The following is a 19,926-nucleotide window of genomic DNA, read 5'->3' as shown; positions in this document are numbered from 1 at the left end:
GGTGTAGTGAGTGGGTTGGTGGGGCGTGAGTGAGGTTTGTTTGAAGAGGGAGTGGTTGGCGGTGGTGTGTGGTATACAGGGGCTGTTCAGAGTGTGTATATAGACTTTAGTGTGCATTCAGAATCTGGTCAGAGAGTCATTGGAACCTGGTTAAAGAGTGACATTGGTCCAAGAAAACACGGAAAAGCCCTTTCTGGGGTTTAAAAGGGACAGGGAAAGGAGACAAAAGGGGGACTGAGGGGGTTGCGGCTGGCGCCGCACTACCAGCGGCGTGGGTTAGGCGACGCGATAATGACGAGGGAGATGTTGATGCAGAGACAGCTTTTCAGAGAGCAGCATTGACGACTGACGACGACACAGTCAAAACACCGAGGACGAGGCGTGCTGAGATTAATTGAACGCTCAGTGGACACAGACAGCGACACTGGGAATCACGATAACCGAACCAACATCACACAAACCCCACAAACACACATTTGCACACCCACACGACCCCCAAACCGAGCTAACTATGGTATCCAATGGCGTAAGTACCCCCTCTCCCCTCCCCCCAACACCGTCTCCCCACACCCCACGGTCCCAGCAATCTCCTGCGAAGCAGGAGCCACGGGGTCTGGGGCGGAGCCCCAGCCGCCGGAGGCAATTCCCCGGTGGCCCCCTATGCCTCCGGCGGCTGGGGCTCCGCCCCAGACCCCGTTGCTCGAGCTTCGCTCGAGGGGCTTGGACCGTGGTGGTGGGGGTGTGTAGAATGTGTTGCTAACGATGTGTAGGCTGTTGTACATAGTGTACAGGGATTGAGGATTCTGGCGGTGGCCGAGATCCGGGGCCGGCTTAGTCATTTGAACGAGCTGGCGAAGGAGCATCGGGCGTCGATTATTATTCATAGTGGCAATTTCGGGTTTTTCGACAGCCACAGTATAGATCGCATTGTTCCCAAGACTTTGAAGCATATTTCCATGTTTTCGCCGTTGCTGGATGCATCGAAATTGCCTCAGGATAGCCAGGAGCTTAAGAGTAAACTGGCTAAGAACGCATTGTCAGAACTGCCCGATTTCATTTCCGGCAAATTCAAACTCAATGTGCCTGTATACTGTATTTATGGAGCATCTGAAGACCTCACAGTCATTGAAAAGTTCAATAATGGCACTTATTCAGTACCTAATTTGTTTCTTGTTGACGAGACTAAGACTCATGCCATTGAAACTGCTAGTGGCCATGTCATTCGTTTAATGGGTCTGGGTGGTAGTCTTGTTCTTCATCGATTCTTTGATAATGGAGATGGTACTAGTACTATTGCAGGAACTCATGGGTTGATGTGGACCACGGCTTTACAAATCGGCCAGTTGATCCAAACAGTTCGAAAATCGTTTGATGCTAGTGAAATCCGGATATTTATATCCCATCCTTGTCCTTCACGAGAAGGGCTGTTATTGGCACTAGCTATTGCACTGCGAGCCGATTTTACTGTTAGTTCGGGCCTTCATTTTATCTACGGATCCAGTTTTAATGCATTCACAGCCGAACCCACTTTTGAGAGCTTTAAAGCTAAATTAGTGGCTGCTCGTGCTCAGTTTATGGATATCTGGGAAAATGTCAAGGTCCAGGTGCTCAGTTTGCTGGAAAAAGACACCAAACAACGGCTTTTACTGCAATCTGCTCTTGAAGTGTTTGAACGAATGCCTACTGAAGTCAATACTGGCGAAACTCCTGCTCGAACCGATTATCTGTTAGCAGCCTATAGGAATATGTGGAACTTCAATCTGTGCGATGCCGAGTACGGATCGCTTGTTTTGAACGTGGTTGATGGCAGAGTCAGTGTAGAGGCCAAATCACAGGGATTTGATTTCAAGTACAGAAAGAACAACAGTCGTGGATCTCGAGGTTCTGCCGGTGCCACTGCTACTTCTGCTAGTACTGGTTCTAATACTGCTGTTTCTAGTGCTAATACTACTGGTACAGTTTCTGCCACTACTGGTACTGGAGCTGCCAGAACTGACAGAACTGACAGAACAGATTCTAGAACCGGTTCTGGTGCTCCAGGAGGAACTCCCTCTGGTCCTGCTGCCACCTCCAAAGCAGGCCAGACCTCAGCAAAATCAACTGCAGCAGCATCAACGACTACTGCCACGACAGGAAATCAGAAAACCAAGCAGGGTCTCGATACGTCATCTGCTAAAACCGGCAAACATGCTAATACAGACTCGACAGCCACTGGTGCTACCACCCCCAGCAACAGTACCAGCAGCAACAACACCAGCAACAACACCGGTGCTCGTAACTCACCAGCAGCAGCATCTGCCAGCCCCTCAGCACCCGGAGCCAGTACTCCAGATGGTACTTCCACAACAGCAACAACAGCAACCAATGGTGGTACTCCTGTAGCAACCGAATCCACTTCCACCTCCTCCACCACCAATGGAACAGCGACATCAACAGCTGCTGCTACTGAAAAACCAGCAACATCCTCGACACCTGTACCAGAAGAGCCACAACAACCAGGAATCTGGATCTCTAACGGCCATGCCACCGAAGACGAGATCAAAGCATTCTTCACCGACGACGACAAATCCCTCGTCACCAACATCGAAATCAAAGAATCCTTCGGTCACCCCGACAAAAAATTCGCCCTCGTGCACTTCCCCACTGCCGACCTCGCCAAGTCGGCCATGGAAAAAATGGACAAAACCAAAGCCGGCCGAGTCTCGCTCATCGGCGACCGCTCTAACTCCTACCCCCGCCGCGGCGGCGGTCACTTCTTCTCGCGAGGCCGTGGCGGCCGGCCCAGTCGCGGAGGCTCCTCCTCCTCCACCCGCGGCTCCAGATCCGCTGTGTAATTCCTCCCGGCCCCCTCCCGGGCCTAAAAGTAATTGTAATCTTTGCTCATACTCCTGAGGGTCTGCCTCCGGCGGCTGGGGCTGCGCCCCAGACCCCACGGCTCCTCTCGCTTCGCTCGAGTCGGGGTTCGGGGGTTGACGTGAAATCCAACTCAGGGGGTCGCCGACGCCCGACTCGAGCGAAGCGAGAGGAGCCGTGGGGTCTGGGGCGCAGCCCCAGCCGCCGGAGGCACACCCCGTCCCCCCACACCCGACTCGAGCGAAGCGAGAGGAGCAGCGGGGTCTGGGGCGGAGCCCCAGCCGCCGGAGGCAGGGTCCAGGACCCCAGGGTCCCAGACGCGCGTGGAGGGTTAGGGGTGGTGAATAAGTGTCAGATTTTGACGCGAGGGTAGTGAACTATGAGCGCGACCGGCGAGCGATGGTGAGTTGGACTGAATAACCGGCAGTGAGCGAGCAAGTGAGTTTAGCGGAACACGTACTTTTTTTCGGGTTTTCTCGGTCGGAGATTATTTTTTTGTGTAAGGGGACAGCTCGCGAGTATCGGGTGAAGCGCGTGTATCGGCGTTTGTGCGTGGATCAAAGGCGTTTGTGAAGAATTGTCGCCCGGTTTGTGGCTTGATTACTGTGCAGAGTGAACTGATCTTGGATGTAAGTTGCGGTGAAAAATTGCCGGAAGTTGGTGGTGGAGTTGAACTGGGGGGTTTAGAGGGGTTTACGAGGGTGGTGGATGGTTGTGGATGGTTGTGGAACAGTGTTGGACCGGTACTAACTCGTTAGTGGCACGTCAGAGGCTTGTAAGTGACTCGTGAAGGGACCCCGTTTGTGAAGAATTGGAGTTACCAATGGGACGACCTAAAGGCTCGTACGGGATTAAGAGGATCCAGGCTCTGGCTGGACCGCCGGTGATCCCGTTAGACGACGACCAGTATCAGGAGGTGCTTAAAAAGCTGCGAGATTCGTGGGAATTGTGCTCAATAACGCAGTTTCTGTCGTTTTTTAGACCCATTCTCGGCATTCCTGCGTCTCCAGAAACCGATTCGGCTCGTGACGTTCTTGAAGAAGATCTCATTGGTCTTAATGGCCCGGTCGGAGCTCTACTTCCTCAATTGGTTCGAGCTCTGATTGCTGCTTTGACAGTCGGTGTTAAAGTATCTGCTTATAACGACTATGAGGATACAAATGAACGGTTATGGAAACTGTTTGTACGAAAAGGATATATTTTTGACGATGGCGAGACCACGGGAACAAAGATTTTTGGGAAATATAATGAGGAAACAGACAGTTTTGAGAGAAAGTTCACTGAACTGGATGCCGAGTCGAAAGTAAAGGCAATTGCCCATGTCGTCAGATGGGTATCGATAGATGACCGGTTTCGAACGAAAATCGAGGCCATGGACGTTCCTGTCGAAGAGTTTCGTATTGCTCCTATTGGCTGGAAGGGAGATTTCGGCAGTTATTATTTATTTGACGATAACAGACTGTATTTGAAGACGGACTTCGAGCCATATATTGACGATGTTTTGGAGGCTCGTGAAAAGGAGGAAGAAGAAGCTAGATTGGCTGCTGAAGCAGAGGCCGAAGCAGCTGCTGCCGCAGCAGCAGAAGCTGCTAGAAAGAAAAAACGACGGAGGTCGAATCGGCCTTTTGGATCTTCTTATAAGAGGCGCAAGAGGTCGACCAGTAACAAGTATCGGTCAAAGAGTGAAGATGATGAAGACAATGAGGATAATGAGGATGTAGAAGAGGGAGGTGAAGGTGATGAGGGAAACGGTGGTGACGATAGTGTTAACCACCAAACTAATGGTAATGAAGATGTGGATATGAAACAGGAAGACGGAGAAGCTGAAGCAGAAGACTCAGTACCCGAGCCTGTTCCTACAATGGGCGAGGCACTAGCTAGAGAGTATGAACCGGAATTCGAGTGTGTATGTTGGCATTTGGAGTCGTGGAAGGCATTTGTGGACCAGCTGAAAAAGTCGAAACAGGCTGGAGAGAAGCAACTTCATAATTATCTTGTGAAGCATGTGATGCCGGTGATTGAAGCACACGAAGAAACCCGAGTCAAGACAGCACTTGCTAGAGTCAAAGTACGAACTACAGCGTTGTTAGTGGCTAATAGAAAACGGTCGTCAAGATTAGAAGAGAAGCATCAACGAGAGCTGGAGGAGCAGGCGATTCGTGAAGAGCAAGACAGACAACGTAGAGTACAAGAGGAAGAAGAACGATTAGAAAATGAACGACTCATGAAAGAAGAACTTCGAGAACAGCGGTTTATGGAAAGGGAACGTCGTAAACTCGACCGTCATAGCCAGATAGAACGACTTCGTTCTATGACTCCTGCTTCTGAAAATGGCACTAGTGACGAAGGTAGTTTGCGTAAGAGCAGTAGAAGACAAGAATTACAACAACAAAAAGCACAACAAGAACTGTCACAAATGGAGTCGGAAGATTCGTGGGTGTTTGACTGTACTTGTGGAGTATACGGAGAGAACTATGATGACGGCACTCTCAGTGTTGCTTGTGAGAGGTGCAATACGTGGATGCACGTAGCATGTTTACCACAAGAAGAACGAGAAAGTGTATTGAAATCTATTTCTGAGAAAGAAGAGCAGGAAGAGAACAAGCAGCGGAAAGCTGAAGCTGAAGCAGCAGCAGCAGCAGCAGCAGCAGCAGCTTCTACAGCGACAGAGACAGAAGCAGGTATTGATGGTGAAGCAACGAATGCTACTGGTTCAAACAATCAGACCGATGTCACTGCTACTTCTACAACTTCTAATACGGTTTCTACAGACGATTCTCGAAGAGCTAGGACCGACAGTTCCGATACAGAAGCCAGCGAGTATGCGTTCATCTGTGACAGATGTACAGCCAAAGCCAAACGGGACTACGAAAACGCTCTGAAAGCAGCAGCAGAAGCTGAGAGGAAACGACTGGACGAGGAGCGAGAAAGAGAGCGACTGGAAAAAGAACGATTAAAGGCAGAAGCCGATGCCAGAGCCCGTGCTCAAGCCAGAGCCCAAGCCCAAGCTCAAGCAGAGGCTCAAGCCAGAGCTCAAGCCAAAGCTCAACTCCAAACTCAATCACAAGCTCACTCACAAACTCCACACACAGCTCAATTTTTCCAATCGAGCTTTCAAGTGCATCCCCAAACAGCTCCCAATCCGCCTCAAGGCCAGTTTCAGACACCCGCTGCCAGACCAGGAGGAGGGTTACCAGCCTACGGATCGTTTCAGACGACATCATCGACACCATCGTCGTTATCGTCGTCGTCAACGTCGCCTGTCTTATCTCGACCAATCCAACCGCACCAAGAAACAACAGCAGCGACGACGATGACGACGACGAAGACGCCTTCATCTGATTCCCATTCTGGCACCCATCCTCAGTTAGCAGCTGACAGGCCAGTCCAGCCGGTTATAAGCAGTCAACAGCCTTCAAACCTGCACGATCCTCGATCGATCGTGCGTCCTGCTCATGCTGGCACTGGCAGTGGTCAAGCTGACCCATTTCAATCACATCCGGTGAACCAACAGCAGCAGCTGCCGCCTTCAACCCGGGAAACTGTGCTTACATCAGCACCAGCAACTGTATCAGCATCGGTGACATCAGCTTCACCAGCTTCACTAGCAGCTGTATCAGCTCCACGAGTACCACTAGCGGGTCCAGCTCCACCAGCGGCAGGAGCAGTCGCAACTCCTGTGTCACAACCACCCCTCAACCACGCCAATGGCCACGCCAATGGTACAATTGCGGGGGTCGGATCACCAACAACGACAGCGACTTCGACGACGACTCCGTCGACGAAGCCATCTGATACACGGCCAACAAAAACAACATCGAGCGATTGGCGACAGAACCAGCCCGGATTGGACTCGACCCGAAACGGAAACACCCTGCCAAGCCACGACCCGCAGTCGCACTCCCCCTCGAGCCCCGCACCCCCTCCTCCGGTCTTATCTCCTACTAGCACCAATCCCGCGCTGGCCACACCCATCAGCAGCGGAGACACTAATGCACACGATCGTGTCAATGGTCACAGCAAGTGAGACATGTGTTCACTTTCACTGACCGCCGACCTCCTCACTTACCCCACACTTTGCCCCGATCGGCCTGCACCATCACCAAAATCTGCTCTGGACCCTGCTCTGGACCCATGCAAAGTAACTGAAAATCAACAAACTAATTTCCCCCACCACCACCCCTCACGGGGAGGGCGGACTGCCTCCGGCGGCTGGGGCTCCGCCCCAGACCCTGGTTGCTCCTCTCGCTGCGCTCGAGTCGTTGCGGGGGGTGCCCGGTTAAACTCCTGCGAAGCAGGAGCAACCAGGGTCTGGGGCGGAGCCCCAGCCGCCGGAGGCAGACCCCCCACCAGCCAGAGGTCTTATCTTATCGCAGCAGCAGCAGCAGCAGCTCTGGGAAGACCTACGGCCGAAAGCGGCGGCTGCACCCTGCCAAGAGGTGTCGTTAGTCGTTCCCTTTACGTCGACAGATGCTATTGTTCGCGAGCAGCAGCCATCCCTGCCGCTCTGGTGCTAGTGACCACCAACCTCCCCAAAACAACCGTGATAGCTCCTGCACGTGCCCGGAACGGCCTGGGAGGGGCCGATCGTGATTGGTAGTGGTGTGCCTCCAGCGGCTGGGGTTCCGTCCCAGACCCTGGTTGCTCCTCTCGCTGCGCTCGAGTCGTTGTGGGGGAGGGGGCCAGCGGGGTGTGAGGGGTGTGAAGGGGTTGTGCTAGTGAAAGTGGGATGGGGTGTGTGGATGGGATGTGGTGATTACCCCACGTGAGAGGGAGGGAGATAAGCAAACCAGAAAAAGCGTCAGCGGCCCGTTTGAGACAAGCTCAGGGCACGCAGGTTCAGATCAGGCAGGCCAGGGCCGCAGGATGCAGTGGCCTCAGGTGTCTGGAAGTGGCAGATAAGCCAGACGACAGGGACAACCTGAGGGGGTGGGGTGTGCCTCCGGCGGCCGGGCTCTGCCCGGACCCGTTGTTGCTCGCTTCGCGAGCAAGCGTGTGGGGTCCCTCCCCCCGCCAGCTGGGACGTGTACGCCCGACTCGAGCGAAGCGAGAGGAGCAGCGGGGTCTGGGGCGGAGCCCCAGCCGCCGGAGGCACACCCCTCCCCCTCCAGGACCCAAGAGGGGTGACACGGTTTGGGCAGGATGTGCCATGGCCGCTAATCTGAGCTAGAGCGATTGACCATTCCATTCGTAGCTGAGCAGCAGCAGCAGCAGCAGCATGAAAGGTGGGGTTGAGATGTGGTAGCTAATCGAAGGCTACCTCCGAGACCCGGGACCAGTGAGAGACGTAATTATTTCGGCGGCAGAAGCGCGATGATGGCCCCCGGGCGATGATGGGATGAGCTACGGAGGTCGGTTGCTCTTTGCTGGCTGGCTGGGGCCGATCTCACTGATAAGCGGGGCCTGGGGTGTGCCTCCGGCGGCTGGGGCTCCGCCCCAGACCCTGGTTGCTCCTCTCGCTGCGCTCGAGTCGTTGCGAGGGGTGCCCGGTGAAACTCCTGCGAAGCAGGAGCAACGGGGTCTGGGGCAGAGCCCCAGCCGCCGGAGGCAGGCCCGGGTATCGGCGGTGGCACGAGAACGCTAGCCGGATCCGTAGAGCACGCGGGATGTCAAGCGGAATCTGTCAGGACAGCTGTTGAAAGGGCCAGAGCCGGCCAGGGCCAGTGGGGGTTGGCAGCCAGCAGCGGGAGGACTAACCGAATCTGTCGAGGACGAGAGAAGACCAGCGGGATCGGAAGCCGGATTTGTATGAGGAGCAGGAGGGAGCAAGGGATCAGAGGCCGGACCATGAGCAGCGGTGCAGTAGCACGGGCAGCAGCAGCAGCAGCAGCAGCAGCTTCAGCGTCTGGAGCGTCAGTAGCGTCAGGTCGGTAGAAGCAGCAAGCAATATTGGCGTTAGCGTGGTTGATGTACCAACCACAGCGTAAACACCGTACAGGAAGGAGGGGAGATAAAAAAAAACAACTAAAGGCACAGGATCAGCAGCCCTTAGCGTGCTAAGATCGAGGCATCGGGAAGGCAGCCAGGCAGCCAGCCAAGCAACAGCAGCAGCAGCAGCAGACGGTCTCGACTATGCCCCTCCGGGCTCCTCATCCCCTGTCGCTCAATGTGAATCTCGTATAGCTCCGACAATGAGTAGATCCCTTCTCCTCCTCCCAAACAGGACTAGTCGACCCAGCATCACCCCTCTCCCGTACTCCCCCCCCTCAGCACCCCACCCCAGGGTCCCGGCCAACTCCTGCGAAGCAGGAGCCACGGGGTCTGGGGCGGAGCCCCAGCCGCCGGAGGCAGCGGCCCGTCCTCTCACACCCCTCACACCCAAAATCGCAAGGACTCGCAACTCTCAGGCCATATTCCACCTGTACAGGGCCCAGCCACACCGGGCAGCGATCGGCGCGTCTGCCCTGCAGCCGAGAGTATGCAGGGAGCATATCCTGATCGCCAGCGACGGAGCATTCTCCTGGTGTGCCTCCGGCGGCTGGGGCTGCGCCCCAGACCCCACGGCTCCTCTCGCTCCGCTCGAGTCGTTTACGGGGAGGGGGGGGGGGGGGGGGGGGTTGGGCCGGGGAAAAAAAAACTCCTGCGAAGCAGGAGCAACCAGGGTCTGGGGCGGAGCCCCAGCCGCCGGAGGCAGACCCCCTCCCCCCAATGGCGGAATCTGGATGTATGCGGACACATGAGAGACCTGTGTCGCGTCGCATGCTGACCGCTTGTTTACTCACCTGCCGGTTCCAGCGTCGTAGATTTTTAGGTTTCCAGTGATGTTAGGTCGGTCGAGCATTGGCTTGCCGTTTGTGGCCACGGTGGGGTGCTAAATATAACCTGGCCGGGGCCGGGCTGCCTCCGGCGGCTGGGGCTCCGCCCCAGACCCTGGTTGCTCCTGCTTCGCAGGAGGGGGAGGGGCCGGTGGGGTGGTGGGGGGACGAGGGGTCAGGGGAGGGGTCAGGGGAGCTTATGTTGGATTTTATTTCAGACTCAGGGTCTCAGAATCACAGTCAGAGTTTACAAAGTCCGAGTCTGAGTTAATTGACAGACTGAGTCTCAGTTCGCGAGCCTCGGAACTCGGCAGAATCGCCAGCAGCGGAGTTTCAGCTGCGAACCGCGTCAGTCTCAGACTCACGCACCCATCCCCGTCGCCCATTCGACAGACCGCCCCAGCCAACTCCTGCGAAGCAGGAGCAACCAGGGTCTGGGGCGGAGCCCCAGCCGCCGGAGGCACAGGGCCGCTGCCAGAGCATGATCTCGAGATCGGGCATGAACGAGCATGAGCAGATCCGCATGTCTGATGTCCCTAATCAGGTGGGACCGTTACATGTCGGAGACGAAACCACCCAAAAACAATTCCAGGTGTCAACCCATTTGACAGCTGGCGAACGCCAGGGACCACCAAAACAACCCGTCTCCCCCCACGACCCAACTCCGCTTCGCGGAGTTGCCACGGGTCCGGGCGGAGCCCGGCCGCCGGAGGCACCACCTCCCGGGAAGAAGAGCTTCTGACATAACAAGCGTGTCATCAGGACAGGGCCCGGTATCGCACGGAGGCAGGGAGCCGGGGTCGGGGGAGTGCATGGCGAAGAGGGTGGATGTACCGGGACCAGCAGGACGAGGTACATGGTCGCGATAGGACTTGAGCACGATAGTTTCATGTCGGTGGGCGGCAGGCAGGCAGGCAGGCAGGCAGGGCTATTTAGAGTTTTTGCAGTGGCCAAAAGTAACGAACGATGGTTTCAAAAGTAAGTAAAACTAACGGTCGTGCAATACAAGGCCTTCAGCGCTCAAAAAGCAATAAGATTGGCGATTTGCGACATTTCTCAGCCAGAAAAATGTCTCGTGTCACATGTGGACTGGCAGATGGTGGTGATATGGTAGCTGGGCTGATTCAGGGGCTCGTGAAACTGCCACGAGTCGGCGCTGGTTCACATATGAAACAGCCGTCGAGGATATTTGTGGACAGAAAGGTCGTTCAGGTGAGAATAAGTGGCTCGTCAAAGTCAATTATAACCTATCGCTATTACAAACTATTACAGTGCATTAAAAAAAAAAGAGGATCCCGCTCGATCGCTGCCTGCAAAGTAAGCGAAAGAAGAAAATAAGATTACTTTCACCTCGCTCGCCAACCCGTGTAACCAGGGGCGATTACGTTGCCGTTTGGACCGTGCGAGTCGGGGATTTGCCTCCGGCGGCTGGGGCTCCGCCCCAGACCCTGGTTGCTCCTGCTTCGCAGGAGTTGCCCGGGGTGCTGCCAGTGCTAGGGGGGTGGTCAACGTTGAAGTTCTGTCGTTGAGGTCATTTGTATGGTTTCGTTGGAGGTGTGACGAACTCGCTGGGTCCTGTTCTGCCGCTCCTGTCGTGTTCCTCGCTTCGACCTCGCTACTGCCAGTTTCTTGCTTTTGCAATCTCCTTCTGCTTCTGCCCTTGCTACTGCTCTTGCTACTGCTCTTGCGAAGCTATAACGTCACTCGCTCCAACCTACGGCCTGCTAATTCCGCTATCTCCAGGGCTCCTCTCCCGAAATCCGAATTGCGCGGTCCACTTTGAGTGCCCGTTACACCTCCCTCTTTCTAACTACATTCCAGATTGAGATATCCCACCCTCTATCACCACCACTGCTACCACTACTGCTAGGTCTAATTCTAAATACTCTACTCTGCTATATCATATCCCATTACATCCTGCCACCACCACACATGCTGCCACAACCACGCTCTCCACTGTTTCCACTCAAAACTCTACTTCTCGCCGTCTGGTATTTCCATTCCTGGCAAAGAAACAACAACAGCTAAGACAGAACTAATCCAAACGCTGATCAGAAAAAGAGGAGTCAAAATAACCAATTGCAACTGGCATGTGAACGTTACTTACACCATATAACATCAACAAAAACAAATTAACTAGAACCCGTGTAAATTATTCAGTTATATTAGTATAAAGTTTGATTATCTCCAATTGCTAAAGTAGGAAACAGTCGATATTATTTCGCCCGCTTGTATGCAGAATATAGAGTTTAAGCTAATAATAAGTTTTGGCCTGGTATGCGGGGGAAAACGAGGGCTGATGCCCAACTGGGGAACTGTAACGAGGGAGCAAAGAGGCCATACCATCTCTGAGAAAAAGAAATCCCCCTTACAGCTGAAACATTTGCCAGGGTCGACCGTTAATTGTGCCTGAATAAAGTTTAAAACTGACGACTGCACTGGTCTGGCCCACCACGTCCGGCTCAGTCATCTGTTGATGATCTCCGGGCCTGGCCTGATATTCCTGGATCTCGTCCGCGACTCCGTAGATTCCCTGCTCTGCTGTCCTGTTATCTCTTTCCTCGGTTCTTTCTCGGATATCTTCGTGTCGATTGGGTTTTGTCTAGCCTGTCGCATGACTCAGGACTCAGGACTCAGGACTCAGGACTCGATGGCATCTGCTGCTGCTGCTGCTGCTGATGCTGATGCTGAGGACGCTGCTTTTGTCCTTGTCCCTGTCTCCTTGTCCCTGTGTCTTTGTCCCTCTCTTTGTCCCCTCTTCCCCTCTCTGAACCCTCTGCCTTTTCTGTCCTCTTTTGCCCACTCCTCTTACTCCTCTTACTCCTCTCACTCCTCTCACTCCTCTCACTCCTCATACTCCTCATACTCCTCATACTTCTCTTACTCCCTGAATAATCTCTTAGTCCTCTTACACCCCCTGAAACTCAGTCCCCCCTCTACCCCTGAACCCCTCCTTTTTCCCTGATTTTTCAGGCCCCTCACCCCCCTCTGCTCCCCTCTGCTCCCCTCAGTCCAACAAAACCCCCCGCCCGACCGCCCCGGCCCCTCACCCCTGCTCGATCCTTCCTCGCTCACCCCGTAGCCCAGCCCGGCCGCTGCCACCAGCCCACCTGGAGCCCCTCGACGGCAGCTGCAGCTACCCGCAACCTTCCGCCAACACATCAGCCCACCGCATGCCACGCTGCAGATGATCGCCTCTGCACCCACGAAAATAACCATATCAAACCAAACCTTAATTAACCCACCAAACCAATTGGGTGCATATAATGGCGAGGCTACTGTTCCGGGCGGTCTCGCTACTGGGGGGCCCTCCGGGGGGTGGGGTGTGCCTCCGGCGGCTGGGGCTCCGCCCCAGACCCTGGTGGCTCCTCTCGCTGCGCTCGAGTCGTCGCGTGGAGGTGGTGGGCAGGCTGGGGACGGCGGCAGGACCGGCTGGTCGTGACATGAGACGCTCCCCGCACCGATCCCTTCCCACCACCACCAGCACCGCAAGCAGCTCGAATAATAAACCCACTCATGCCCATGCCCCCTCTCCGTCCACACCCCGCCCGCCCCTCCACCTGCCGCTGGGGACCCCCCAGCCCGACTCGAGCGAAGCGAGAGGAGCCACCAGGGTCTGGGGCGGAGCCCCAGCCGCCGGAGGCAGCACCCCACCCCCGGCCGGAGGCATCGCAGCAGCACCGTTGATGTGGCCGGTGAGTGACGGCGCGCGATGCTGGAATTCCGTGTATGCACAGGTATAAAATAATAGGAGAGGAATAATAATATTTTTGACACGATTGCAGCGCAAATAATATTTGTCGAGACAGGAATGATAATAACCGTGGTAGCCAAATAATAAAAATAAACGCACGCCAAAATAAATAAAAAACGTCGCCAGCTGGAATGTCTGCAGCGCCAATAATAATAATAAACCGGCAGGACTAACACCCACCCATGCAGCGGCAGTGGCAGCGGCAGCGGGGGTGGGGTGCTGCCTCCGGCGGCTGGGGCTCCGCCCCAGACCCTGGTGGCTCCTCTCGCTTCGCTCGAGTCGGGCTGGGGGGTCGCCAGCGGCAGGTAGAGGGGCAGAGGGGGAGGGGCGGACGGACACCAGAGGGAGGGGACAGATGGTCGTGGTGGTGGTGGTGGTGGTGGTGGTGCTGCGACTGGCTGAGTCTGGCGGCCGGAACTCGGCTGTCGGGGATGGAATGGTACCATGCACACGGGTCAACAACGATAACTGCGGTCTGAGAACGAGCCAGTTGAGCCACCGGTCGGCCATGACGGCAGTTCAGTTCGGTGTTCGGTCACGACATTTTATTTGTCACTGGAGTTTCTGTTAAGAGACCTGGATGGAGTCCGAAGGACGTCATTCACGGGCAATCCCGGCTCACGGGACCCAATTCAGGAACCCGGCCAGGCACCAACCCCAGGCTCAAACCACATTCAGACCCCGATGCCACATGCGCCTGTCCCCATGCCCGATGTCACCAGCCCAGGCGTCGCCAGCGCCTCAACTGATAACGATACCTGACCTCCGTTCGCCCAGAATCCAGGGGGTCTGGGCCTGCCTCCGGCGGCTGGGGCTCCGCCCCAGACCCTGGTTGCTCCTGCTTCGCAGGAGACGGCACCCCTCCCCCTCGCCCGACTCGAGCGCAGCGAGAGGAGCAACGGGGTCTGGGGCAGAGCCCCAGCCGCCGGAGGCAGCACCCCACCCCCCGCCGACCCAAGCCCAGCCCTTGGCAGTCGTCACCGCCGCTTGGCGGAAGCGGGTGCCTCCGGCTGCTGGGGCTCTGCCCCAGACCCCGTGGCTCCTCGAGCAAAGCGACAGGAGGGCGCGGGGGAGGGGTGGTAGTGCCCCTCGTTTGGTAGCGAGGAGGAGGGGACGACCCGGCGGTGTGGGTTTGGAGGGGAGCACATGCCGAAAACGGGCATGGCGCCAGGGCATAGGACGGACGAGGGGAGCAGGACGATGTCCCAATCTACGGGTCACGGCAGCTCCGCCTGAGATGGCGGAGGTGGTGCCAGAGACACGCCTGTGCGGACGAGGCTAGTTCGCACGCTGCTATCGATGGCCAGTTCAGTCCGTTGTGGCTCTGCCCTGCCAGACACTGCGGCCAGAAGTGCCTCCGGCCACAGGCCCGAGGTGCACGATAAGGCAATAAACGTGGTTCCTGCTGCATCTGCTGCTTCCCCCGGCCCCTCCTCACCGCTAGAAGAACCACCACCACCACCAACCCAGTCCCCTCCCAACCCTCCCCTGGCACCCCCCAGCGGGGGACCCCCACGCCCCGACTCGAGCGAAGCGAGAGGAGCAGCGGGGTCTGGGGCGGAGCCCCAGCCGCCGGAGGCACCGACCCCAGTCGGAGGAGCACCCCCGCCAGGCCGCACGCGCCGCACAGACGAGGTATTAAGCTTCAGGGCCAGGGCAGCGAGGGTGCTGCCCACTTGAGTTAGCCAGAAGAGGGTTTTGCGTGCTTGCAAAAAGCAACGGGGCCAGCAGCCTATCAGCCAGCGGGCGACGTTGCTTTTTCCCGAGCGCACATCATTTTCCCAACCACCTGCAGTCCTGCGACCAGCAGCCAGCTGCGCACCTCGAAAAAAGCAAGCTGCGATTACACTACTAGCGCTGCCGACTTGCTTTTTGTGCTGCAGCTGCAGCTGCTGTTGGTCGCACTTCGACCCCTCCACCTTCACCTGCCCCTCGTTCGGCTGCAGGTCCGGAGGGGCGGGTGGGTGGTGCTGCCTCCGGCGGCTGGGGCTCTGCCCCAGACCCCGTGGCTCCTCTCGCTGCGCTCGAGTCGGGGTGGGGTGAGGGGACGAGGGGGGGAGGTGGTGTGCTTTGCGAGGGCGGCCCAGTCGGGTGTAGGGACTGCTGGCGAGGGGAAGGGAGGAAAAGGAAGAGGGGTGTGGAGGAACAGGGGTGTGTGCAGTGGGGAGAGGGAGGGGTGGTGAGGGTTTGCTCGTTTGGCTGGTAAAGCTTTCCTGGGCATGATCGCTGCTCGTGCGGGTGGTGGTGGTGGTGGTGGTAGCAGCCTGGCTGCTTCTGCTACCAGTTCGAAGCGCCGTTCCCCCCCTCCAGCTTATCCCACAATTTCGCTGCTCTTTTTTTGCCTCGTTGCTTTTTCCGGCTGGTGCAATAACATACTGTCTGCACAGACCTCGAAGTCGTCAACATCCTCTGTCGCAAAAGCAATTATGTCCTATCGACTTAGTTTCCGGATGCTCAGTCTCAGTTCAACGTCAGTACTTTATATATAAGTACCCAGCGTCGATATTGTAAAATCTTGGTTTGGGTTTCTACGGTTTTGTGTCTTGTTTATATTTTTATTTTTTATTTTTATTTTTGCTGGTCGATAATTTCTATTTTAATTTTTTATTTTTATTTTCGTTTGGTTTCTTTTTGGAATTGACGGCCGCTCTTAAATAACTGTTATTGTTATTGATTCTTTTGCTACCTTTTTCGACCACTTTCGTATCTCTATCGAACGACCTTGTCCAAGACCTTTTTTTCCATAGCTGGTAATTATTTTTCTGCTTGTTTGCTGGATATCCGATATATTTCTCATCCCATCTTGTCAATTGTGTCGATTTTTTTTTATCTATCTAGCTTTTGGCTTGCTTGTTTTATTTACTGGGATCTATCTATCGCTTCTGCTCGTTCAGCTCGCTTAATATTCACCTCGCTCAGTTACTCTGTTCTCCAATTCACTTAGTTGGCTCTGGTACTCTCTCAGCTTTGATTATCCAAGTATTTACAACGTTGCTATCACCAATCGCAATTCCTAGTATCTAGTTTAGTTGAGTCTCAATTGTGTTGCATTCTGCTCTCTCTCTCCACCACACTATACAAAATACTATAGTGAAAAGGCTCACACTGGTTTGTGAACTCTACAATAGCTCTGTCAATAGCTGCAACAACAACATAATTCTAGCTCGCTGCTAGAGTTCTCACTTCGACATCGTCTATTTGACCTGTCCATCCTCATCACTGCTGCTGCTTTTACTGCTATTGCTGTTCTAGCTGCTACTGCTGCTGCTGCTACTGTACTAGCTAGTTACATCTGCTTCACTACCACTGTTGTTGCTGCTACTGTTCTAGTTCCATCAGCTTCTCCACTACCACTACTACTACCCTATCGTCCACAATGTTTGACGAACCCATCTTCAACACATACATAACCGACCAAGTGGTGTCCAGAAAACCATCTGTGGTGTCTCTGGAAGACGTAGATGCTTCAGAACCACAAACTATCATTCCTTCTGGCGCCCTGTGCTGGTCTTCTCCCCCTTCATCGCATGCCATGCTTCCTTCTAATCTGTACACGCCTGATAATGCATCTGCATCATCGAGTGCTTCTGATCAGGGAAGTTATTTTTCTTCTGTTCTATCGTCCGGCTCGGCTTCTTTCTACTCTCCCGATAGCCCAAATATGGTGTCACCTGCTTTGGGCACCGACGAGGCAATGTACGGTTGGTTCTTACCAGGGCAACCGGCTAATGATGTGCAAATGGACTTATCTCTAGCAATGGGTTCGAATGCTGCTGCTGCTGCTGCCGCTGCTGCTGCTGCTCATGCTTCTGCAATGGCCGCTGTCAGTGCTGCTGCCGCTGCAAATGCATATCCTGGACCCACTATCGACACTCAATCTATTAGTACCAGCTCGTCGGCCACCTCGCTCAATAGTTTGATGCCTGCTGCTCCAGTGGTGGACTCGATTTACTCCAATGCCACGATCTGGTCGCCTTCTCCTATCCTCTCGCAATTTGCTTCTCAACTCAATTCGTCCCATGACATGACTCCTGCTGCTACTATTCCCAATTCATATGCTCAAAACCTTCCTGCTACTCCTGAAGATGACACTGATGATGAGTCGACTGTGAACCCCGACTCTCGAAGTGCTGCTGCCGTGGCCGCTGCTGCCGTAGTTGCATCTGCTTCCACTTATAATCCGTCTGCTCCTTTTGTCTCGTTAAACCAGTCTCATGATCTGCCAATGTCGGCAGGTGCTGATGCCTCGCAACAACACCCACTACAGCAACAACACCATCACCATCATCAACAACTACAGTCTATTTCACTGGCAATGATTCAACAGATGGATACTACTGGAGCTATGACACCTCCTGGATCATCTGTTGTTGCAGCAGCTGCTGCTGGTCATTCAATGCCCATGTCACCTCCATCTCCACACTCGTCGGCCTCACCACCATCACCTCTGTCTCCTCAACAAACAAGAGAAAGACAAAATGAGATTATTAAGAAGATGAGTTATACTAAATGGGTCAAGCTGTCAAGAATGACTGAACAACGAATTGCCAAAATCAAAAGTCTTGCTACCGAAAAGGGTATTGACATTGAGACGGTCGAGTCGGTGCTGACCATCTACTCGAGCACCAAGGGCAAACAAGACAATGAAGTTAATAGATTTAGAGGCGATGATGTCTACATCAAAATCACCATGGGCAGCGGCGCCTTTGTGGCCAATAACGACGACTCGGCCGACGTGACGGCCGGGCCCGATGGAACCATCATCAAAAAGAAGAAACATAGAAAGCAAAAGCCCCACTATGTCAAGCGACCTCTCAACTCGTTCATGCTGTACCGCAAGTCGCAAACCCAGTCGGCCATGGCTTATGCTGTCAGCTCGCAACTAAGGCTCAATCACCAGAACATTTCCCAGATAATCGGGCTCATGTGGCAGACCGAGTCCAAGGAGCTGAAGGAAGAGTTTGCGCGAATCGCCGACCAGGAAAAGGACCTCCACCGAGCCCTTCACCCCGACTACAAATTCTGTCCTCAAAAGAAGAAAAGATCTTCCTCGATAGAATAAAAACGTCGTCGCTGCACCACCCACCCTCCTGCCCTTCCCGCTTTTTACTAATGGTTCACGGTTTTTTTATTTATTTTTATTTTTTACTTACCATTTTTTACTGTTTTAATTTTTTTTTATTTATTACGACTGGATGCAGTATCATTCACTCCTTCATACATCAATCAATACAAGGATATCATCTAATCTCTCTCGGGGGGCTCAGCCTCCGGCGGCTGGGGCTCCGCCCCAGACCCCGCTGCTCCTCTCGCTGCGCTCGAGTCGAGCGTCGACGGTCCCAGTCGCTCGCGAAGCGAGCACCACCAGTCTGGGCGGAGCCCAGCCGCCGGAGGCAGGTCCCCCGGCCCCGTTCGTATTGCCGCTTCCTGTTTCGGCACCGTCTAACTAGGAATATCTAGCTCGCTGGTGATCTCGCGAGTTGTGTTTAGAGGTGGCTGCTGCGTCGGATCGCGAACTTCGCATGTTGAATGACTCCAGTTGCTGCTGCCGGTGCAAGGCTGCCGCTGGCGTATGGCCTGACGGGCTGGTTTATTGAGATCCGACGTCCCGTCGTTTAGGTTCGCCATCCGTCCCGGATGCCTGCATTTGTTGATTTGACCACGCGACTTGACTTAATCCAGGGTCGCCAGCTGGAATTCGGTGTGGTTTCCTTCATCCAGATAACGACTGCCCGAACGGCGGTGCCAACTTTGTTAGCAATCCCGTGTTGTATCTATCTAGGTTGGCTGAGTTTGTGTGACTGCCTGAACTCATAACCCAATGGCTGCTTCTATCAGAACCAGAACTGCCGCTACTGCTAGTTTGTCTTCCCACAGTACAAGGTACCTGTTGCGTACATAATTGTATATAGTTTACACACACTACTGCTGTCTCTATAGAAACGGGGCATTAGCTAAAACCTTAGTTAAACAAACCGTATAATCACAATCAGAAACATATTTCACCCTGTCCGTTTCTAGTTTCCAACTTCCCCACCTGCTGTTTACTGCTATACGCAGTCGGTCCTGCCTCCATTCTACTACACCTTTTTCGATATTGATTGCCGCTGGGCCCGTCTACCTTTTCTCTACAGATACAGTTACCTTTTCTATACAGCTACAGCTACAGCTACTTTTTCTCTATAGCTACAGTTACTTCTTCTGCTACTGCTTCTGCGACACCTGTGACTTCTGCTTATGCTTCTGCGACACCTGCGACTTTTGCTTATGCTTATGCTTCAGTTACAGCTGCTGCTTCTGCGTCACTCACTGCACATTTCCCGTGGTGGACTGTGTTATCTTTGAAGTTCACTAAATCAACGACCACCTGATATTTTAGCACCTTAAATCATGCATTTGTGGGGGCAGACCAAGGTCTGCATGTCAATCGTACCTTTCTATTCTTCCTATCCAGCAACGATGTCTCAAAAGGTCTTAGGTTATAGTCACTGTCGATATCCACTACAGCCAGATTGTTTTTTGACACTTGGTCCGCCTATTTTACGAACTTCCCCCTCTAAAATC

General features: G+C 54.3%; 3 protein-coding genes across 3 annotated transcripts; all 3 read left to right on the top strand.

Moving 5' to 3' along the window:
• Positions 1-956: 956 nt before the first annotated feature.
• On the top strand, positions 957-2,834 carry AWJ20_5145 (uncharacterized protein; the record flags this gene model as incomplete). Its single annotated transcript, XM_018882269.1, has 1 exon — positions 957-2,834. One exon carries the CDS (start codon positions 957-959, stop codon positions 2,832-2,834), a length of 1,878 nt encoding a protein of 625 aa, XP_018736663.1.
• Positions 2,835-3,676: 842 nt separating this feature from the next.
• Positions 3,677-6,880, top strand: AWJ20_5144 (uncharacterized protein; the record flags this gene model as incomplete). The annotated part of the gene is made up of 1 exon (XM_018882268.1): positions 3,677-6,880. One exon carries the CDS (start codon positions 3,677-3,679, stop codon positions 6,878-6,880), a length of 3,204 nt encoding a protein of 1,067 aa, XP_018736662.1.
• A 9,858-nt stretch (positions 6,881-16,738) lies between these two features.
• AWJ20_5143 (uncharacterized protein) lies at positions 16,739-18,424 on the top strand (the record flags this gene model as incomplete). The annotated part of the gene is made up of 1 exon (XM_018882267.1): positions 16,739-18,424. One exon carries the CDS (start codon positions 16,739-16,741, stop codon positions 18,422-18,424), a length of 1,686 nt encoding a protein of 561 aa, XP_018736661.1.
• Positions 18,425-19,926: the final 1,502 nt, after the last annotated feature.

This window comes from Sugiyamaella lignohabitans, chromosome D (assembly GCF_001640025.1).
Source record: "Sugiyamaella lignohabitans strain CBS 10342 chromosome D, complete sequence".
In the NCBI taxonomy this organism is placed as follows: Eukaryota; Fungi; Ascomycota; class Dipodascomycetes; order Dipodascales; family Trichomonascaceae; genus Sugiyamaella; species Sugiyamaella lignohabitans.
The sequence above is the reverse complement of the archived record's forward strand: the minus strand, read 5'-3'. Positions and strand labels throughout refer to the sequence as shown.